The sequence below is a fragment of the Carassius carassius genome, chromosome 46 (assembly GCF_963082965.1).
Source record: "Carassius carassius chromosome 46, fCarCar2.1, whole genome shotgun sequence".
Lineage (NCBI taxonomy): Eukaryota > Metazoa > Chordata > Actinopteri > Cypriniformes > Cyprinidae > Carassius > Carassius carassius.
In genome coordinates, this window is record NC_081800.1 from 26,527,353 (window position 1) to 26,547,109 (window position 19,757).

Sequence of the window (19,757 nt, forward strand, 5' to 3'; positions counted from 1 at the left end):
TGACATCTGATAGGAAACGAATAGCAGAATAGCAAACTCTCTAAAAAAATATGTCTTGTAGATGTAATGCAGACGTCAAATATACGTCTTTTAGATGGATGTGTGCTATCAGGGTATTCATACTAATAAATAAATATATAGGAAATCATTCTGCCAGTCCAGCATTTCACATGAGAATGACAGAAACAGGTCTGACGGCTGTAGGGTCAGCAGAGACATGAATGAGCGAGGTGTAACAAACATATCTGTGTGTTACAGGTTTCAGGGTGTGTCAAACACACACATTCACATTGAAACGCCTGTTCTGGTGAGGCGTGAACTGAACAAACACACACATTCATGCTAAACTGCCTAAAGGTTTATGGCCTGAAGTTAATAAACACACCTACCTAAAGATGCATGTGCATGCATGCGTTTATTCACACATGCAAAGACTGTAATCCCAGTCTAGAACTGGAAGCACAGACAGACTGCACACACACACACATATATATATATATATATATATATATATATATATATATATATATATATAATTACTCCAGTCTTGTGACACTGAAGACTGGAGTAATGATGCTGAAAATACAGCTGCACATCACAGAAATACATTACATTTTAATGTATATTAAAATAGAAAAATTGTATTTTACACCATAATAATATTTCACTATATACATTTTTTTCCTGTATCTTTGTATTGTAAACATTGAAAACTATTGTCACATGATCTCAATTTATGTTGCATGTTTAACTCAGTTTGGTTATTGTCTCAACACTTATTTGCCATTTTCGATAACATATTTAGCAAAGATTTCAGTAGAAAAAATTAGATGTGTTGGTAAATATACTTTTTTAAATTGAATGCTTAAAAAAAGTGCAAACAACGCATATATTTAAAGCACTGAAGATGATAAATCCTTTGCCTCTCAACAAATAATTGTATATATATATACATATATATATACAACAAAACGTCTGTGTATATATATATATATATACACGTTTTGTTGTTCTGCATAATTATTTGTTGAGAGGCAAAGGATTTATCATCTTCAGTGCTTTAACTATATGCGTTGTTTGCACTTTTTTTAAGCATTCAATTTAAAAAAGTATATTTACCAACACATCTAATTTTTTCTACTGAAATCTTTGCTAAATATGTTATCGAAAATGGCAAATAAGTGTTGAGACAATAACCAAACTGAGTTAAACATGCAACATAAATTGAGATCATGTGACAATAGTTTTCAATGTTTACAATACAAAAATACAGGAACATTTATTATGGTGTAAAATACAATTTTTCTATTTTAATATACATTAAAATGTAATGTATTTCTGTGATGTGCAGCTGTATTTTCATCATCATTACTCCAGTCTTCAGTGTCACAAGACTGGAGTAATTATGCAGTAATTATTCAGTGTCACAAGCAGACAGACTGGCTAAACCGACCGTCTGCTAGCTGCCTCCCGTCACAGAGGTCAGTTAATCCTCAGCACATAGAGACTCTTTCACCTAGATATCACACTATAGAGACTGTGTCTGTTCCCCGAACTAGAAAATACAAAAAACGTCCAAACCAAGTTAAGATTAACAATTTAATTGAGGTTCAACAAATAAAAAACAGAAGCAATATGGATAAACAAATGATAAAGCTTGGCTTATTGAATATCAGATCCCTTTCTACGAAAACACTTTTTGTAAATAATATGATCACTGATCATAATCTAGATGTGCTCTGTTTGACAGAAACCTGGCTAAAACCTGATGATTACATTATTTTAAATGAGTCCACCCCCCAAGATTACTGTTATAAACATGAGCCACGTCTAAAAGGCAAAGGTGGAGGTGTTGCTTCAATTTATAACAACATTTTCAGGATTTCTCAGAGGGCAGGCTACAAGTATAACTCGTTTGAAGTAATGGTGCTTCATATAACATTATCCAGAGAAACAAGTGTTAATGATAAATCCCCTGTTATGTTTGTACTGGCTACTGTATACAGGCCACCAGGGCACCATACAGACTTTATTAAAGAGTTTGGTGATTTTACATCTGAGTTAGTTCTGGCTGCAGATAAAGTTTTAATAGTTGGTGATTTTAATATCCATGTTGATAATGAAAACGATGCATTGGGATCAGCATTTATAGACATTCTGAACTCTATTGGTGTTAGACAACACGTTTCAGGACCTACTCATTGTCAAAATCATACTCTAGATTTAATACTGTCACATGGAATTGATGTTGATGGTGTTGAAATTATTCAGCCAAGTGATGATATCTCAGATCATTATTTAGTTCTGTGCAAACTTCATATAGCCAAAATTGTAAATTCAAATTCTTGATGATGTAACAGAAACTATGGACTCTCTCTTTTCTAGCACTTTAAATAAAGTTGCTCCTTTACGCTTAAGGAAGGTTAAGGAAAACAGTTTGACACCATGGTATAATGAGCATACTCGCACCCTAAAGAGAGCAGCCCGAAAAATGGAGCGCAGCTGGAGGAAAACAAAACTAGAGGTATTTCGTATTGCTTGGCGGGAAAGTAACATATCCTACAGAAAAGCATTAAAAACTGCTAGATCCGATTACTTTTCTTCTCTTTTAGAAGAAAACAAACATAACCCCAGGTATTTATTCAATACAGTGGCTAAATTAACGAAAAATAAAGCCTCAACAAGTGTTGACATTTCCCAACACCACAGCAGTAATGAGTTTATGAACTACTTTACTTCTAAAATCGATACTATTAGAGATAAAATTGCAACCATTCAGCCGTCAGCTACAGTATCACATCCGACAGTGCACTATAGACCCCCTGAGGAACAGTTCCACTCATTCTCTACCATAGGAGAGGAAGAATTGTATAAACTTGTTAAATCATCTAAACCAACAACATGTATGTTAGACCCTATACCATCTAAGCTCCTGAAAGAGGTGCTTCCAGAAGTCATAGATCCTCTTCTGACTATTATTAATTCCTCATTGTCATTAGGATATGTCTCCAAAACCTTCAAACTGGCTGTTATTAAGCATCTCATCAAAAAACCACAACTTGACCCCAAAGAACTAGTTAATTATAGACCAATTTTGAATCTCCCTTTTCTGTCCAAGATACTAGAACAGGTGGTATCCTCACAATTATATTCCTTCTTAGAGAAAAATGGTATATGTGAGGATTTCCAGTCAGGATTTAGACCGTATCATAGTACTGAGACATTTACATTTATCCATTTAGCTGACGCTTTTATCCAAAGCGACTTACAATTGCTATATATGTCAGAGGTCGCACGCCTCTGGAGCAACTAGGGGTTAAGTGTCTTGCTCAGGGACACATTGGTGTCACACAGTGGATTCACAGTGGATTCGAACCCGGGTCCCTCACACCAAAGACGTGTGTCTTATCCACCGCGCCAACACCACCACACAAGACTGCTCTCCTTAGAGTTACAAATGATCTGCTCTTATCATCTGATCGTGGGTGTATCTCTCTATTAGTTTTATTGGATCTTAGTGCTGCGTTTGACACAATTGACCACAACATTCTTTTGCATAGACTTGAACACTTTGTTGGCATCAGTGGAAGTGCATTAGCATGGTTTAAATCGTACTTATATGACCGCCATCAGTTCGTAGCAGTGAATGAAGATGTATCCTATCGATCACAAGTGCAGTATGGAGTACCTAAAGGCTCAGTACTAGGGCCGCTACTCTTCACGCTTTATATGTTACCCTTGGGAGATATCATCAGGAAACATGGTGTTAGCTTTCACTGTTATGCTGATGATACTCAACTCTAAATTTCTTCGCAGCCCGGTGAAACACACCAATTTGAAAAACTAATGGAATGCATAGTCGATATAAAAAACTGGATGACGAGTAATTTCTTACTGCTAAATTCTGAAAAAACAGAGGTGTTAATTATAGGACCTAAAAACTCTGCATGTAATAACCTAGAACACTGTCTAAGACTTGATGGTTGCTCTGTCAATTCTTCGTCATCAGTTACATGGGCGTCAGTTTGGTTTGAAATGTGGTGGGGACAGAGACGCATTCAGAAGTGCATTTTCAGAAGTGGTGGGTACAATGATGCATTTTTTTTTCTCTCTTTCGCGCAGGTCATGTTTTGAAAGACGTCCTGTATCTTATTAATCTAAATAAATAAAAATGTATACAAAAATGTGATGATGTCCGACTCGTTTTATGAAGAAGAAAGCCGTACAAAGCATTAGACATATGATATATGACCCACTAATCTGCTTCATATCATCATATAAGTACCATGTTGACAATATGACATGGCCATGACGTGGTTTAATGTACCTAAACAATGATTACCAAATTTCTCTTTCATGTTGCTTTGTTATAACCACTGAAAACGGGGAAAAAAATCTAACCCAAAATCGGGCCTCGCTCTACATTATCCCGCTTATTACATGGCTACCCACCAAATAAATCAATAATTTGACACAAAATATTGATTTAAAAAGAGTTTATTGATTTAAACACGATTGTATTACTTCCTCTAAAGAAAATAGTTCCGTCTCTACGATTAGAATCCTGCCGCGTCCATAGCAACGCTCTGTTTTTCATGGCAACTGTGTTATTATCAAGAAATAACAGACTTCATTCTACAGTGGAATTCAACCAAGCCATGTAATAATTTGATTTAATTCCCAGTACAATTTACCATATCTACACACAACACAACTTAAGCACTACAAATTTTATCAAGATTGAAAAAGCAAAAATACGTGTAGCACATGAACACTATTGACTATCACACCATGATCTGACTGCTCTCAATTCACAACAACATGCATCCATCCAATCTACATCAGGCATTTTGACTAAAACTTGATCCATTCCTCATCATCATCATCATCATCATCATCATCACAACTATTTCAGAATTCAGCAATAGATTCAAGCAATAATTAAACAAGATACTGACTACTCAACAATCATCTCCCCCAACACTTGCTGTATGAACGCAAACCGTAACTAGCTAATTAAGTTGGTGGCTAAGGAAGTCTAACGTAACATTAATTGCAAGAGAAGAATTAAAACAGCCGATCCCTTGTGTGCAAATGCACAAGACCTAGCCATAATACCAGCAAATCTTAATAAACATAAGTTATCGCGTCTTACCTTTGTGTCAATGGTCTGCAGACCCATGCTGTGTGTACAACAACATCCATTTGTTCTACAGGTTATCACTTTGATATGTTATAGTCCATGGCACTAGGATGCAACCTTGTGATATTGTATGAAGGCTAAATGACTTGCTCGTCTATGATACATTCGCCAGAAATTCTGGCCAATCCCAGCAAAGACTAGGTAGCCTCGTTCCCGCTCGTTCACTGTCCATTCCAAACTGTCAACTCATTTGAAAAACATTCTTTAAAAAAAAGAAGCGCGATAGTCATATAGACGGTTTCATCGGGCGCACGCGCCTGGACCTAAGTTAACTTCCGGTCTGTGTTGTGTATATCGGTCTGGCTGCAGTGCCTTCTACAAACGCGGTTAAAGTCAAGGCGATGAGTAGACTGAGGGCTCAGGTGGTTGTGCTGCGGGATGTGTTTCCCATACATTTATTTATTTTTGGAAACTCACCACAATTTTAAAACTGATCGATTTTCAAAAAGGCTTCGCTGAATAAACATGAGTAACGTTATGTACTGCACGTTTAATAATAATAATCCCTTACATTTATATGTTTAAATATCAAAACGAGGCACAGGTGTTTTTTATATCGCTGTATTTCTGAAGGAAGACTTGCATGTTATATGCCTGATAAAGCAGCGTGTGTGAGCGTACTTTGTTTACAGCTGTTACTGGGGAAACCTCCATTTCTCGCGCTTTATGTCTATGCTTTAAAACATCTCCTATTGGCAAAGAATGGATTTGCATTCTCATTAAGTCCGCCTGATCCATGCAGCAAACATATTTTGTTTGTTATCAAAAAATATCTACTCTAGAGGGACTTGGCTGATGTTATTGATTCTATTTGGAAGTCTACCGGAAGTTAAGTTAGGTCCGCAAAAGCGCGCATGCGCTGTAACGTTTGTTTATGTTGTTGCCGTTGAAACCGGCATATAGAGAAAATAATAACAGTGACACGATGACTCCCCCTCCCCCAACCTAGAACGTATCCCAATGTTACAGTTGTTGCAGTTTTAATGAACAGAAAAGCGTGTAGCCAGCGCAGCAGCAGAACTCGAGGTTTAAAAAAAAAAAAAAGTGGTGGGTACAAAATGACTCATGACGAAATCTGGGGGGGACACGTTCCCCCCGTCCCCCCCCGAAATCGACGCCTATGATCAGTTAGGAATCTAGGTGTGCTATTTGATCGCAATCTTTACTTAGAAAGCCACGTTTCTAGCATTTGTAAAACTGCATTTTTCCATCTCAAAAATATATCTAAATTACGGCCTATGCTCTCAATGTCAAATGCAGAAATGTTAATCCATGCATTTATGACCTCAAGGTTAGATTATTGTAATGCTTTATTGGGTGGTTGTTCTGCACGCTTAGTAAACAAACTACAGCTAGTCCAAAATGCAGCAGCAAGAGTTCTTACTAGAACCAGGAAGTATGACCATATTAGCCCCAGATACAGATCCCCTGTAAAGACCTTGTCTCAGAGGAGCACCAGGACAAGACCACAGGAAACAGATGATTCTTCTGCACAATCTGACTTTGCTGCAGCCTGGAATTGAACTACTGGTTTCGTCTGGTCAGAGGAGAACTGGCCCCCCAACTGAGCCTGGTTTCTCCCAAGGTTTTTTTCTCCATTCTGTCACCGATGGAGTTTCGGTTCCTTGCCGCTGTCGCCTCTGGCTTGCTTAGTTGGGGTCACTTCATCTACAGCGATATCGTTGACTTGATTGCAAATAAATGCACAGACACTATTTAACTGAACAGAGATGACATAACTGAATCCAATGATGAACTGACTTTAACTATCATTTTGCATTATTGACACTGTTTTCCTAATGAATGTTGTTCAGTTGCTTTGACGCAATGTATTTTGTTTAAAGCACTATATAAATAAAGGTGACTTGACTTGACTCACATGATCTTCAGAAATCATTCTAATATGATGATTTATATGATTTGTATCAGAATTATCAACAGTTAATATTTTTTTGGAAACTATGATGCTTTTTTTCAAATTCTTTGATGAATAAAAAGTTATAAAGTAGAGAATTTATTAAAAATAGAAATCTTTTGTAACAGTATACACTACAGTTCAATAGTTGGGGGTCAGTACATTTCTATTCTTTCTTTTATTTGTTGAAAGTAATGAAAACTTTTATTCCGCATGAATGTGTTAAATTGATAAGAAGTGATATCAAAGATTTATATTTTGAATAAATGCTGTTCTTTAAAAAAAATTATTCATCAAAGAATCCTGAAAAAAGCATTGCAGTTTCCAAAAAAATATTTGTCTGTTGATAATTCTAATAATAAATCATATTAGAATGATTTCTGAAGATCATGTGACACTTTATTCTGGAGTAACGATGATGGAAATTCAGCTGCGCATCACAGAAATAAATTATATTTTAAAGAATATTAAAATAGAAACCATTATTTTATATTGTAATAACATTTTACAGGTTTTTTTGCTGTATTTTTGATAAAATAAATGCAGCATTGATAAGCAGAAGAGACATTACAAGTCTAACTGATCCCAAACTTTTGTATGGTAGTATGCATGTACTGTATCTTTAATATTTTACACTTAATGTTACATGAATTATTAAATATTGTGTTAAATTTTGTCTTAGTTTAAGTGTATGAGTGATGGCAGCATCTCATCTTCTGGAAGAACAAGAAGATGACAGCAGTGGCTACCATGTGATGGTGACGATAGAGGATAGACCACGCCCCCAGACCACGCCCACTGGCCGGCCACACCCCTCTCCGGTCACTTCCAGTGGCGATCAGGTTGATGACAGCAAGTCGACACGTTTGGCGAGAGGTTTCAGTAAAGCCTTGCAGAAAAACCAGGACTACATCCGCATCCCTGTCTCAAGGTCCATCGACTCCCACCTGCCGTCAGAATGGTGGAAGACGGGTATCGCCTTCATCTGGGCTGCATTTAACCTCGTCCTCACTACGGTCATGATCACCATTGTCCACGAGAGAGTCCCGGACAAGTCCATCAGCCCACCATTACCGGACAAGTTCTTTGATTACGCGCCGCGTTTGGAGTGGGCTTTTTCCATCACCGAGGTGAACGGGATGATCCTGGTGGCTCTGTGGTTCATCCAGTGGCTCTTCCTCAAGCACAGGTGAGCATTTAACTTAACAATGAACTTTTCCCTACTCAACTGTTCAGATACAAACATTTCATTGTGTCATTGTGTTCATTTACACTTGAGCAGCTCATGATTCAGTGCTTTTAGTATCACAGTAAATGCTGCTTTACATAAACTCAATCTGCATCTGAGTCTAAGTCACTTATAATGTGCATTTAGAAACGCAACATGCACCAAACATCTTCACAAACTTGTAATAAGATGAACTTATAAACTGGATGTTGTAAACAAAAAAGAGGTTTAAGGGCTCCTTAAGGTTTAAAATAAAAGCTTGGTAGTTTAATGTATGGAAATAAAGATATTAAAGACCATTAAAGCCATAAATATTAGTGTAATTTACTTAAATGCTTTTTTTATTTGAAATTATACACTAGTAATTTTCTTATTTTATTTGATATTTTTATTATTCCTTTATATTCTTAATGTTTATGAAAGAAGTCTCTTCTGCTTACCAAAGCTGCATTTCATTTGATAAAAAAAGTATGAGATTGTGGAATATGATGGCAATTCAAAATAACTGCTTTCTGTGTGAATATGTAATTTATTTATTTGATGCAGAGCTGAACTTTTAGCATCACTACTACAAAAATATTGTGCAGCACAACTGTTTCCGACATTGATAATAATCAAAAATGTTTCTTGAGCAGTAAATCAGCATATTATTCTGATTTCTGAAGATCATGTGACACTGAAGACTGGAGGAATGATGCTGAAAATACAGTGGAGCATCACAGAAATAAATTACTTTAAAATAGAAAACAGTTATTTTAAACTGGAATGATATTTAAAAAATATTACTGTATTTTTTAATACAAATACAAATAAATAAATTCAGCCTGTTCACAAAAATTTAGCAGTTTTTCAGTCAGTCAGATCCATCACAATTGGTACAAGTAAAAAGCTTTACAGTTGCAAACATAAACTCATTATACTCACTCAATCCCATGATTCCTCCTTCTCCCGTTGTTTTGACAGAGCCATCGTGGGCCGAAGGTTTTTCTTCCTGCAGGGAATGTTGTATTTGTACCGTATGGTGACCATGTACATCACAACTCTTCCTGTTCCCAGCATGCACATGCACTGCGCCCCGAAGGTGAGTGCCGCTCAATCAACACTAACACACACGGATGAGTGAACTATCATGCAGTGTGCAAATAAAAGTCATGAAATACTGCTGTAAAGCATCTTTATACAAGTATAGTTCATTCAAAATGAATGCAATCAAACTCAGATCAGTGTCAGATTTTATTACTTCACTGTAAGATGCCCGTTGCACATCTGCAACATTATGGTTATTTTCATCAATATTGGCTGATGTTTTGACATTTTGAGATGTTAATTCATTGTTAATGTATAATTTTTCTTTTTTTTTGCGTGCAATACTGAATTACAGCATGCATTCATGGGAAGCTTTGGTGTTTTATTTCATGTCTTTCTTGTGATTGGTCTGCTTCTGTCTGTAGCTCTACGGTGATTCTCGGGGCAAGATCAAGCGTGTTTTGCAGCTGGTGTCTGGAGGAGGTTTGTCCATCACTGGCTCTCATCTCATGTGCGGTGACTTCCTGTACAGCGGCCACACGGTCATGCTGACCCTCACCTTCCTCTTCATTCAGGAATGTGAGTATGAGGAAACCATCATCATCATTTCTATCGGCTCTCAGTCCACTTGCATTCACACTGTTAAGGATTGGTTCTGTTTTGTGTGGTAGACTCGCCCCGCTCGCTACTGTGGCGTTGCTATCACCTGATCTGCTGGTTGCTAAGTGTGGTGGGTGTGCTCTTTATCCTGATGGCACATGAGCATTACAGCCTGGACGTAGTGGTGGCATATTTCATCACCTCACGCCTCTTCTACTGGTACCACACCATGGCCAACAACCGGGTAAGAGATTTTAAAAAACTGCTTTGTTTAACATCCATTCCATATTCTTGCATGGAAACTCATGTGGAAGATTGCAAATTTGCTGAGAGTCAGCTGTGTGATGACACGATTAATAATAAATATTCACTTATGTTAAAAATCTGGGAACAATCTTAAAAGGATAGTTCACCCAAAAATCTAAATTATGTTTTTGCTATTTGGCATAATTTTGCTATTTGTATAATAACTATCCCTTTAATGGTGCAGGTCAAACTGACCCTAACTGGATTCAATAGTCTAAAAACACACTGTGGAAGCTTGTTCACACCATGCAAAAAGATTAAATAAAGTTAATTGCGACTTTTAAATGTGGAAAAAGCCAGAATTGCTGGATTTTAACTCAGAATTGTAAGATTCTGTTAAGATTCAAAATTCTAATAAGAAAAGTTGGAATTGTGAGATGAGTCCAACTTTTTTCAGAAAAAAAAACCAATAGTGTAAATAGAATAATTCTGACTTTATATCAAATAATTAATCAATTAATAAATTTTATTATTTTTTTTAGAATATTTGAGGAAGAAGGTCAGAATTGTTGCAATTTTCATTTAATTTTTTTTTTGTGGCAGAAATGGGCTTCCATAGAAAACAGTAGACTTTTAATGAAAGTGAAGTGACATTCAGCCAAGTATGGTGACCCATACTCAGAATTTGTGCTCTGCATTTAACCCATCCAAAGTGCACACACACAGAGCAGTGAACACACACACACACACACACCCGGAGCAGTGGGCAGCCATTTATGCTGCGGCGCCCGGGGAGCAGTTGGGGGTTCAATGCCTTGCTCAAGGACACCTAAGTCATGGTATTGAAGGTGGAGAGAGAACTGTACATGCACTCCCCCCACCCACAATTCCTGCCGGCCCGGGACTCGAACTCACAACCTTTCGATTGGGAGTCCGACTCTCTAACCATTAGGCCACGACTTCCCTATCTTTAAAATTAATAGTAACAAATCATAGTAAAATAGTCAAAAAAATTAAATAATTAAGGTCAAAACATTAACATGTTTTAGCATTGTAAACAGAAGTATGAAGAAGCATTAATTCTGTGTGCTTTCCCTAAGCTCAAAAGGTAAGAGCACGGCTCTCGCAACTTTTGACTTCAAGTAGTTTTGCCATTTTGTTTCTTTATACGTCATCTTTGAAGCTGCTGAAACAAAAGCTAACAATTTGTTTTCTTACTAAGTTGGACCAAAAGCTAAACCTCATGAATTCTACTTTGATTAAATGTTGCGGATTGCTCTCCTGATTTTGTAGGCCTTGAGAGGATCTCCTCACAACTATCTGAACCGGATTTGGTGGAACCGCGTGTTTAACTTCCTGGAGAAGAACGTTAAGACGACGGTTCCCTGCTCGTTCTCGAGTCCGCTGTTGCCTCCATCTGTTGTCTTCAAGAACCCTTGCAAGAGCTACTCAAAAGTGCAGAGCGCATGAGACGAATGACGCCACAAACACTACGCCTGCAAATCATGATCCTGTTTACTTGAGCACAGCTTTTTACATGCTTTGAAGAATATGTTTTTGTGCGGTTCCTGATGAACGTAGAGACATGCTGCCATGGGTTTGTTCCTTATAGTATTGTTTTCACACTGTACTTAAGACATTATTCAAATGTTTATTCGTATTTCTCAGTGAAGGATTATGAAATATGTATTGTTCACAATTGTATTGTTTTTATTTTAATTTATTTGTTCTGTACCTTATGAAAGAAATGTATTTGTTTAATGAATGTCAGTAAATAAATACTATTTTGTTCAATTTTATACAAATGTGAATTTTTGGTTATGTGCATAATGTGACTAATATAGAAACTACAAAAATGACTGAATAAGTTGCTTTGTAACTGAGAGCGTGTGCGGCTGGGTTTCCAAAGTAATGGTAAAGATACATACAGAAAATGTGAATTTTAAATAGTCATAAAAAACACAATACTTTACTGTTTTATCTAATACCCAGATACCACAGGTACATCTGCAAGACCTCTGTTAAAGATCTCTTCATCTGGAAAGCATCTGCTGTGTGCAAACATCTGATAGACGTCTTTAAGATGTCAGTTTTACATTCATTCGAAAACATAAACATCTTAAAGACATCTTCTAAACGTCTATTTGACATCTGACATGAAAGTCCTATAGACCCTGTTAAAAAAACAGCATATGCTAGTTTTGGACGTATAGCAGATGATAAAACACTAAAAAATACATCTTGCAGTCTCCGTGATTGTGCTATCAATGTTCTCCATTATTTCCCCATCGTTAATATTGAATCTTTTTCGTTCTAGTTGAACATGATGACATTTTTATTAACGTCTGAAGGGTCTCCATCAAAGATTTTGACCAGTTTCAAGTTTTAAACAGTCTTTCCTAGTATATACTGAAAACTTTTTTTGAGGTTGGGCAATTACTTGACGCAAACGCGTGGTTAATTCAGATATTTATCCTTATTTCTTGAGGTGATTATTTAGTCAGACGGGAAGATTCACGAGCCTTCATTGTCGAAAATCGAGTAAATTTCGAAACGGAGTAGTTCAGCTCTGATGTTGATTCAGTAACCACTGAAGAATTCATTCAGGGATTCGTTAATCTGATTCAAACCAGGAACGTGAGTGCAAATGAATCACGACCAGACGCTGCTCAAATGAGTCAAATTGGTGAATCGAACAGTTCAGACTGGAAAATTACTTTCATAAATCAGGAATATAATTTTGTTTTTAATGTTGTGGTGCCGGAGAGTACGCAACAAACTGCTAAGAATAGTTAAAAACCAGTGCATCGATAACCGCTAACGCGATTGAAATCCAGTCTGTACGTGTAATATGATTAAGACAATTAAAGTTTTTAAAGACTCATTTCCGAGAGGAATCGGAGAAAACTTACAGTGCGCTGCGCAGGAGCTCCGCGTCCGTTAGCTGATGTTCCGTTATTGCCATGGCAACTGTAGATTTGTGACGTGGCGATGACGTCACAGGGCATAGTATATAAATTGATGCGAGTCAGTAGAACGACAGAGAGCTTTGGAGAGTTTGAGGGTGATTTTACTGCTATAGACAAGACCAGTCCTTATTGAGTCTCTAGATACAGTTTATAGACACAAACAGACAATCGATTTGATTACTGTACAATGTTAAGTACAGATTATTGATCTGTCAGTCTCAGAAGACCAGACAATGTCCACAGAGGTCAGAGAGGTGCTTCTGGAGGTTTACCTCAACGGTGCCTTCTACTGCAGGGAAAGTTACTGGGCATCAGATGATAAAGATGTGCAGCTGGAGTTTGAGATCACCGATGCCATCTATGACCTTCTCGGCTGCAGCGCATCTCAAGAGATAGATGTGCAGCTGGAGTTTGAGACGGACGATCACGTCTCAGTCGGTCACTGCAGTCCAGGAGAGATGCACATGGAGCTGGAGGCTGAAGAGAATCAGAACATCTCAGTCTGTGAAGTGAAAGACTTGCAGCTGGAGATGAACAGGAACGTCAGCGTCTCAGAGCTGAAGAGGCCTGCGCTGGTGTCTGAAGATCTGAGAGACCCAGCAGGACCTTCAGTGGAAGACAGCGATGTTCAGGAGAACAGCCCGACAGGTGAAGACATACATTTATATTTCTTAATCATGTTTATTTGTGTTGTTAGAGATGTTTCTGATAGTGTATTATTATGTTGGCTTGACAAAGACGTAATAATGCATTCCTATTATTCGTCCACTTCTTCTGACACCCTGATTAAAGTAAAATCTCTGTGAGCTTTCAAGTTACGACTATCAAATTTGGCAGGGACCTTCTGGCTGATCTGAATGTTGTTGCTATATCTTTTCTAACTGATCTGAATTACAGAATTCCTCTAGCTGGCTTCTAAACAAGCGTAAAGTCTGATAAATTTCAATGTGGGGGTAAAAATATTTGCCAGTAATGGCTCATTTAGTGTTTATCTATCTATCTATCTATCTATCTATCTATCTATCTATCTATCTATCTATCTATCTATCTGCTAAACATTGTTGGATACATGCCATCAACAGCTAGCAGAGGACTCATAGTTGTATGTAAAGGTATAATTGGTTTTTGATGTGGTTTCTTTGCAGTCAGATGATGTCTAATGGGGTTAAAAGTATGGTTTAGATTTTCACTGAATTATCGGAGTAAAACATTTAAACTACAAGATTTTATTTTAATTTGACAAACAATGGTTTGAATAAGTTTGTCATCAAACTTTACTTACCTTGTTTGTTTTCCTCTTTTTTTTTTTTTTTTTAGAAAGCACTGCTGGGTGGATGTTCAAGAAAATAAGTGCAGTCTTCCAGCAATTGACTGCAATCTTCCAGACAAATGCACTGAATGCTGTTGGGGAACCTGAAGTGGATCTTCATGATACAGAGAAATCATGTCTCCCAGATCCCAGCGTTCCTAAACCAGATCCTGAAATGAATCTGGTCGATACCAAGCAGTCATGTATCCCAGAAACTGGAATGGATCTGGTCGATAGCGAACAATCATGTGTCCCAGATCCCAGTGTTCCTGATCCAGAACCTGAAGTGGATCTTCTTGATCCAGAGATATCATGTGTGCCAGATCCCAGCGTTCCTGAGCTAGATCCTGAAATGAATCTGGTCGATACCAAGCAGTCATGTATCCCAGAACCTGAAATGAATCTGGTCGATATTGAACAATCGTGTGTCCCAGATCCCAGCGTTCCTGATCCAGGACCTGAAGTGGATCTTGTTGATCCAGAGGAATCCTGTGCACCTGGTCCAAGCGTTCCCGAGCCAGAACCTGAAGTGACATCAGAGCATTTAAGTTTGGAAAACTGCATCCGTCTTAATGTGTCCAAGCTGGAGGATCGTTTGAGGGAATGTACACTGTCCAAGACTCCTGTCACTGAGGTCTGGCCCAGGGTCTTCATTGGAAATGAGTAAGTAGTCTACTAATAAATACAGTGCATTGAAATAATAATGCATTGCAGGAGTACTAAAGACAATGATATATTTTCTTTTTGATTTACAAGTGCTGTCATTTCATTATAAATCGAAAGACCAACCTAGGATGTTGTGTTTTTGCCCAGAGAGACTGCATGGGACCGAGATAAACTGAAGGAGATGGGAATTACTCATATCCTTAATGCTGCAGCGCCAAAAAAGGACCTGAAGTTCTTGTTGGGAATGGCAAGCGAGAAAGACCTACTAGGAACGGTCAACACAGGGTCCAGATATTACAGAGGCATGAACATGACTTACTGTGGCCTGCCTTCGTTCAGACACTGGGCCAATATCAGCAAGTACTTCTTGCCAGCAGCCAAATTTATCCATAAGGCCTTGAGGAACCCAACGAGTAAGAGCTGACACACACACACACACACACACACACACACACTCAATTCTCATCTTTTATCAAGTGTTCTACAGTCTGGGAATGAGTTTTCTGACCATCGTTCTGTTTTTCTCTCCTCAGGTAAGGTGTTGATTCACTGCACACAGGGCCTTAGCCACTCGGCGACTCTGTTTCTGGCTTATCTGATGATCTGCCATGACATGATGGTGGAGGAAGCCATTGATCATGTCATAAAAGTGAGATGCATCAAGCCCTATTTCGGCCATCTGAAGCACCTGGCGTTCCTCAATGCCGACCTTGTGCTGCAGCGAAAACTAAAGCTACAGGGGGGGAAAACAGACAAAAAGATGAAAAAATGGCAGGTTAAAACAAAATAGAACACAGATTTAAAAAATGGTGCAGAGATTAAAAAAAAAATCTAGAATAATTTGAAATGTATTATTCAATATTAAATGTATTAAAAAAATTAATTTTTGAAAAAAAAAAAGAGGTTGTTGTAAGTGTGACTGATTTTTGAATTCCCTCATCTCTACAAACAAATACCAAGCTTGAGTAGAAAAGAAAACATGCTTTGTTGAGGCTTGACTTGCATTATATTTAATGAAAATAAAATGCAACATACCCGTACATAGGCATTTCTCTCCCCTGTAAATATACTGTAAATATATTTTTGCAATTCTTATACATGTGTATATGCAGTGTTTCTTTATTTATTACTTATTGTGTATGTCATATACAGCGTTCTTAAATCATGTTTTTCAGTCAGTCAGATCCATCACAATTGGTACAAGTTAAGTAAAAAAGCTTTACAGTTGCAAACATAAACTCATTATACTCACTCAATCCCATGATTCCTCCTTCTCCCGTTGTTTTGACAGAGCCATCGTGGGCCGAAGGTTTTTCTTCCTGCAGGGAATGTTGTATTTGTACCGTATGGTGACCATGTACATCACAACTCTTCCTGTTCCCAGCATGCACATGCACTGCGCCCCGAAGGTGAGTGCCGCTCAATCAACACTAACACACACGGATGAGTGAACTATCATGCAGTGTGCAAATAAAAGTCATGAAATACTGCTGTAAAGCATCTTTATACAAGTATAGTTCATTCAAAATGAATGCAATCAAACTCAGATCAGTGTCAGATTTTATTACTTCACTGTAAGATGCCAGTTGCACGTATGCAACATTATGGTTATTTTCATCAATATTGGCTGATGTTTTGACATTTTGAGCATTACAGCCTGGATAAATATTCACCTATGTTAAAAATCTTAAAAATCTTAATGGTGCAGGTCAAACTAACCCTAATTGGATTCAGTATAGTCTAAAACACACTGTGCACGCTTGTTCACACGATGCAAAAAAAAAAAAAAAAAAAAATTAAATAAAGTTAATTGCAACTGTTACGTTCTAGCTCCTCAAAGGGAGGGGAGCCTGACAACCCACTGCTCGGGCCCACCGATGCCAGCAAAGGAGGTATGGAGCTGCAGTGTGAGAAAAGGACACAAACACCAAATACCGTATAAAAACAAAGCTTTTATTTAGCCACGGTAATATTGTAAATAAACAATAATATTCTGGGAAAAGGGGAGGATTGGATGGACCAAAGCAAAGAAATAAACAAAAAGGACCCCACCCCTAATCTATACTAAATCACAAATAATAAATACAATCCCTATCTGGCACACGATCAAGGCGCCCTAACCAAACTTACAGCTGGTGGTCCGCCCAGGTCTAGCTGGTGTTTCTAGACAGAGAAATATACCTACGGGTGATACATGTTTACCCCGGGGTAGCTCTAAATCTACTCCACAACTCCCTATAAACAGATAGAAAAGAAAAACAAGTTAATACAAATTATAAGAATCCACAAACACAAGTGCTCTGGCCTGGCCTACTACAAGTTCCAAAAATGGAACACAAGTTAGGTTTACTAACACACAGAAATAGTTTAAAACTATTCTCAAATATTTCACTCAAATATCAAGTCAGAAAACCAAAACACACACAGGGTACAAACCAAACCAAAAACAGGAACAGAGAGACCAAACTGATCCAAGACTGAGCTTTTTAAAGAGCCCAGCCACTGATGAGTGGGCGGAGTTCCAAGTTCCAATCAGCCGTTGAACCAGGCGGGAAGGAAGTCGACCGGAAGTTGAAGTCGGCCGCGTGCCGCCATCTTGTAGCAGAACTTCACTTGCGTTAGCATTTCATTGACTCCCATTCATTTTGGCGTCACTTTGACAGCGAATAACTTTACATCTGAGGCGTTTAAAGACTCCATTAGTCCATTATTTATTTCTAAAGATACACGACAATGTATAAATGGCTCCATTACCTTCTATGTTACATTATGGCCCCGTAAAAACAGTTTTTGTAAAAATAGGCTAACGATTGTGTCATAACCACTTGACTCTCTGTCGCACAGTAGAGAAATTACCGTACAGACAGGAGGAGAAGCTCGCAGGCAATCGGAGAGATGTCAAGAGAGAAGCCCATAGATACAAGCTCTGGCGTTACATTTTAAAATACTATACAAAATAATTAATCAGAATACTTACTCCTGCTCACTCACGCCAAAGAACTCCCCGCTCAAGCTCGCCGTCTCTGCAAGATTAACGATGGCAGTTTGCACGCACAGCTACTAGAAGATTTACATCTGTCAGACAGGTTGCTGACGTCATCAAGCTTAGTTTGAGTCTGCGCGTCAGAAACGGAAGTGCTAAAAATCGCTAAAAATGGGCTTCACTTGTCTCAATTGAGTTCCAATGGGGTCGCTGTGTCCATTTCTTTTACTGTCTTTGCGTTGAACCACCAATCAGCTGCTGGAACAAATCACAGAAGCCATCTTACCTGGTAGAAAAACAAATACACAAACCACAAGCAATACCAGAACAAAATGACTACAAAATGAACCCAGAACTCTGGGGACGTAACAGCAACTTTTAAATGTGGTAAAAGCATGAATTGCAGGATATTAACTCAGAATTGTGAGATTCTAATAAGATAAAAAAATTCTGATGAGAAAAGTTGTAATTGTTAGATAAGTCAATAATTTATCAATTAATTAATCAAATTATATATATATATATATATATATATATATATATATATATATATATTAGAATATTTGAGGAAGAAAGTGAGAATTGTTGCAGTTTCCATTTAATTTTTTTATTCTGTGGCAGAAATGGGTTTCCATAGAAAACAGTAGACCTTTAACATTAATAGTAACAAATCATAGTAAAATAGTCAAAAAAACAAATAACAAAAAAAATATTTTGAGGTTGAAACATTAACATGTTTTAGCATTTAAAACAGAAGTATGAAGAAGCATTTATTCTGTGTGCTTTCCCTAAGCTCAAAAAGTAAGAGCACGGCTCTCGCAACTTTTGACTTCAAGTAGTTTTGCCATTTTGTTTCTTTATACGTCATCTTTGAAGCTGCTGAAACAAAAGCTAACAATTTGTTTTCTTACTAAGTTGGACCAAAAGCTAAACCTCATGAATTCTACTTTGATTAAATGTTGCGGATTGCTCTCCTGATTTTGTAGGCCTTGAGAGGATCTCCTCACAACTATCTGAACCGGATTTGGTGGAACCGCGTGTTTAACTTCCTGGAGAAGAACGTTAAGACGACGGTTCCCTGCTCGTTCTCGAGTCCGCTGTTGCCTCCATCTGTTGTCTTCAAGAACCCTTGCAAGAGCTACTCAAAAGTGCAGAGCGCATGAGACGAATGACGCCACAAACACTACGCCTGCAAATCATGATCCTGTTTACTTGAGCACAGCTTTTTACATGCTTTGAAGAATATGTTTTTGTGCGGTTCCTGATGAACGTAGAGACATGCTGCCATGGGTTTGTTCCTTATAGTATTGTTTTCACACTGTACTTAAGACATTATTCAAATGTTTATTCGTATTTCTCAGTGAAGGATTATGAAATATGTATTGTTCACAATTGTATTGTTTTTATTTTAATTTATTTGTTCTGTACCTTGTGAAAGAAATGTATTTGTTTAATGAATGTCAGAAAATAAATACTATTTCGTTAAATTTTATACGAATGTGAATTATGTGCATAATGTGACTGATGTAAAAACGACAAAATGACTGAATAAGTTGCTTTGTAACTGAGAGCGTGTGCGGCTGGGTTTCCAAAGTAATGGTAAAGATACATA

General features: G+C 37.6%; 2 protein-coding genes across 2 annotated transcripts; both read left to right on the forward strand.

Moving 5' to 3' along the window:
- The first annotated feature begins 275 nt into the window (after positions 1 to 275).
- LOC132129582 (phosphatidylcholine:ceramide cholinephosphotransferase 2-like) lies at positions 276 to 12,023 on the forward strand. The gene is made up of 6 exons (XM_059541214.1): positions 276 to 307; positions 7,801 to 8,307; positions 9,310 to 9,427; positions 9,798 to 9,951; positions 10,044 to 10,216; positions 11,512 to 12,023. Exons 2-6 carry the CDS (start codon positions 7,817 to 7,819, stop codon positions 11,686 to 11,688), a joined length of 1,113 nt encoding a protein of 370 aa, XP_059397197.1. The 5' UTR covers positions 276 to 307; positions 7,801 to 7,816; the 3' UTR covers positions 11,689 to 12,023.
- A 1,354-nt stretch (positions 12,024 to 13,377) lies between these two features.
- Positions 13,378 to 16,144, forward strand: LOC132129308 (serine/threonine/tyrosine-interacting-like protein 2). Its single transcript, XM_059540850.1, has 4 exons — positions 13,378 to 13,835; positions 14,505 to 15,159; positions 15,310 to 15,575; positions 15,696 to 16,144. Exons 1-4 carry the CDS (start codon positions 13,421 to 13,423, stop codon positions 15,950 to 15,952), a joined length of 1,593 nt encoding a protein of 530 aa, XP_059396833.1. The 5' UTR covers positions 13,378 to 13,420; the 3' UTR covers positions 15,953 to 16,144.
- Positions 16,145 to 19,757: the final 3,613 nt, after the last annotated feature.

What these genes read in the sequence shown, in the direction of transcription:
- LOC132129582 (XM_059541214.1), top strand. Translation starts at nt 7,817, where the DNA reads ATGGCAGCATCTCATCTTCTGGAAGAACAAGAAGATGACAGCAGTGGC. An exon ending in TGGCTCTTCCTCAAGCACAG is followed by an intron (nt 8,308 to 9,309) that starts GTGAGCATTTAA and finishes TTGTTTTGACAG; the next exon opens with AGCCATCGTGGGCCGAAGGT. An exon ending in ACACCATGGCCAACAACCGG is followed by an intron (nt 10,217 to 11,511) that starts GTAAGAGATTTT and finishes CTGATTTTGTAG; the next exon opens with GCCTTGAGAGGATCTCCTCA.
- LOC132129308 (XM_059540850.1), top strand. Translation starts at nt 13,421, where the DNA reads ATGTCCACAGAGGTCAGAGAGGTGCTTCTGGAGGTTTACCTCAACGGT. An exon ending in TCAGGAGAACAGCCCGACAG is followed by an intron (nt 13,836 to 14,504) that starts GTGAAGACATAC and finishes TTTTTTTTTTAG; the next exon opens with AAAGCACTGCTGGGTGGATG. An exon ending in AGGGTCTTCATTGGAAATGA is followed by an intron (nt 15,160 to 15,309) that starts GTAAGTAGTCTA and finishes GTTTTTGCCCAG; the next exon opens with AGAGACTGCATGGGACCGAG.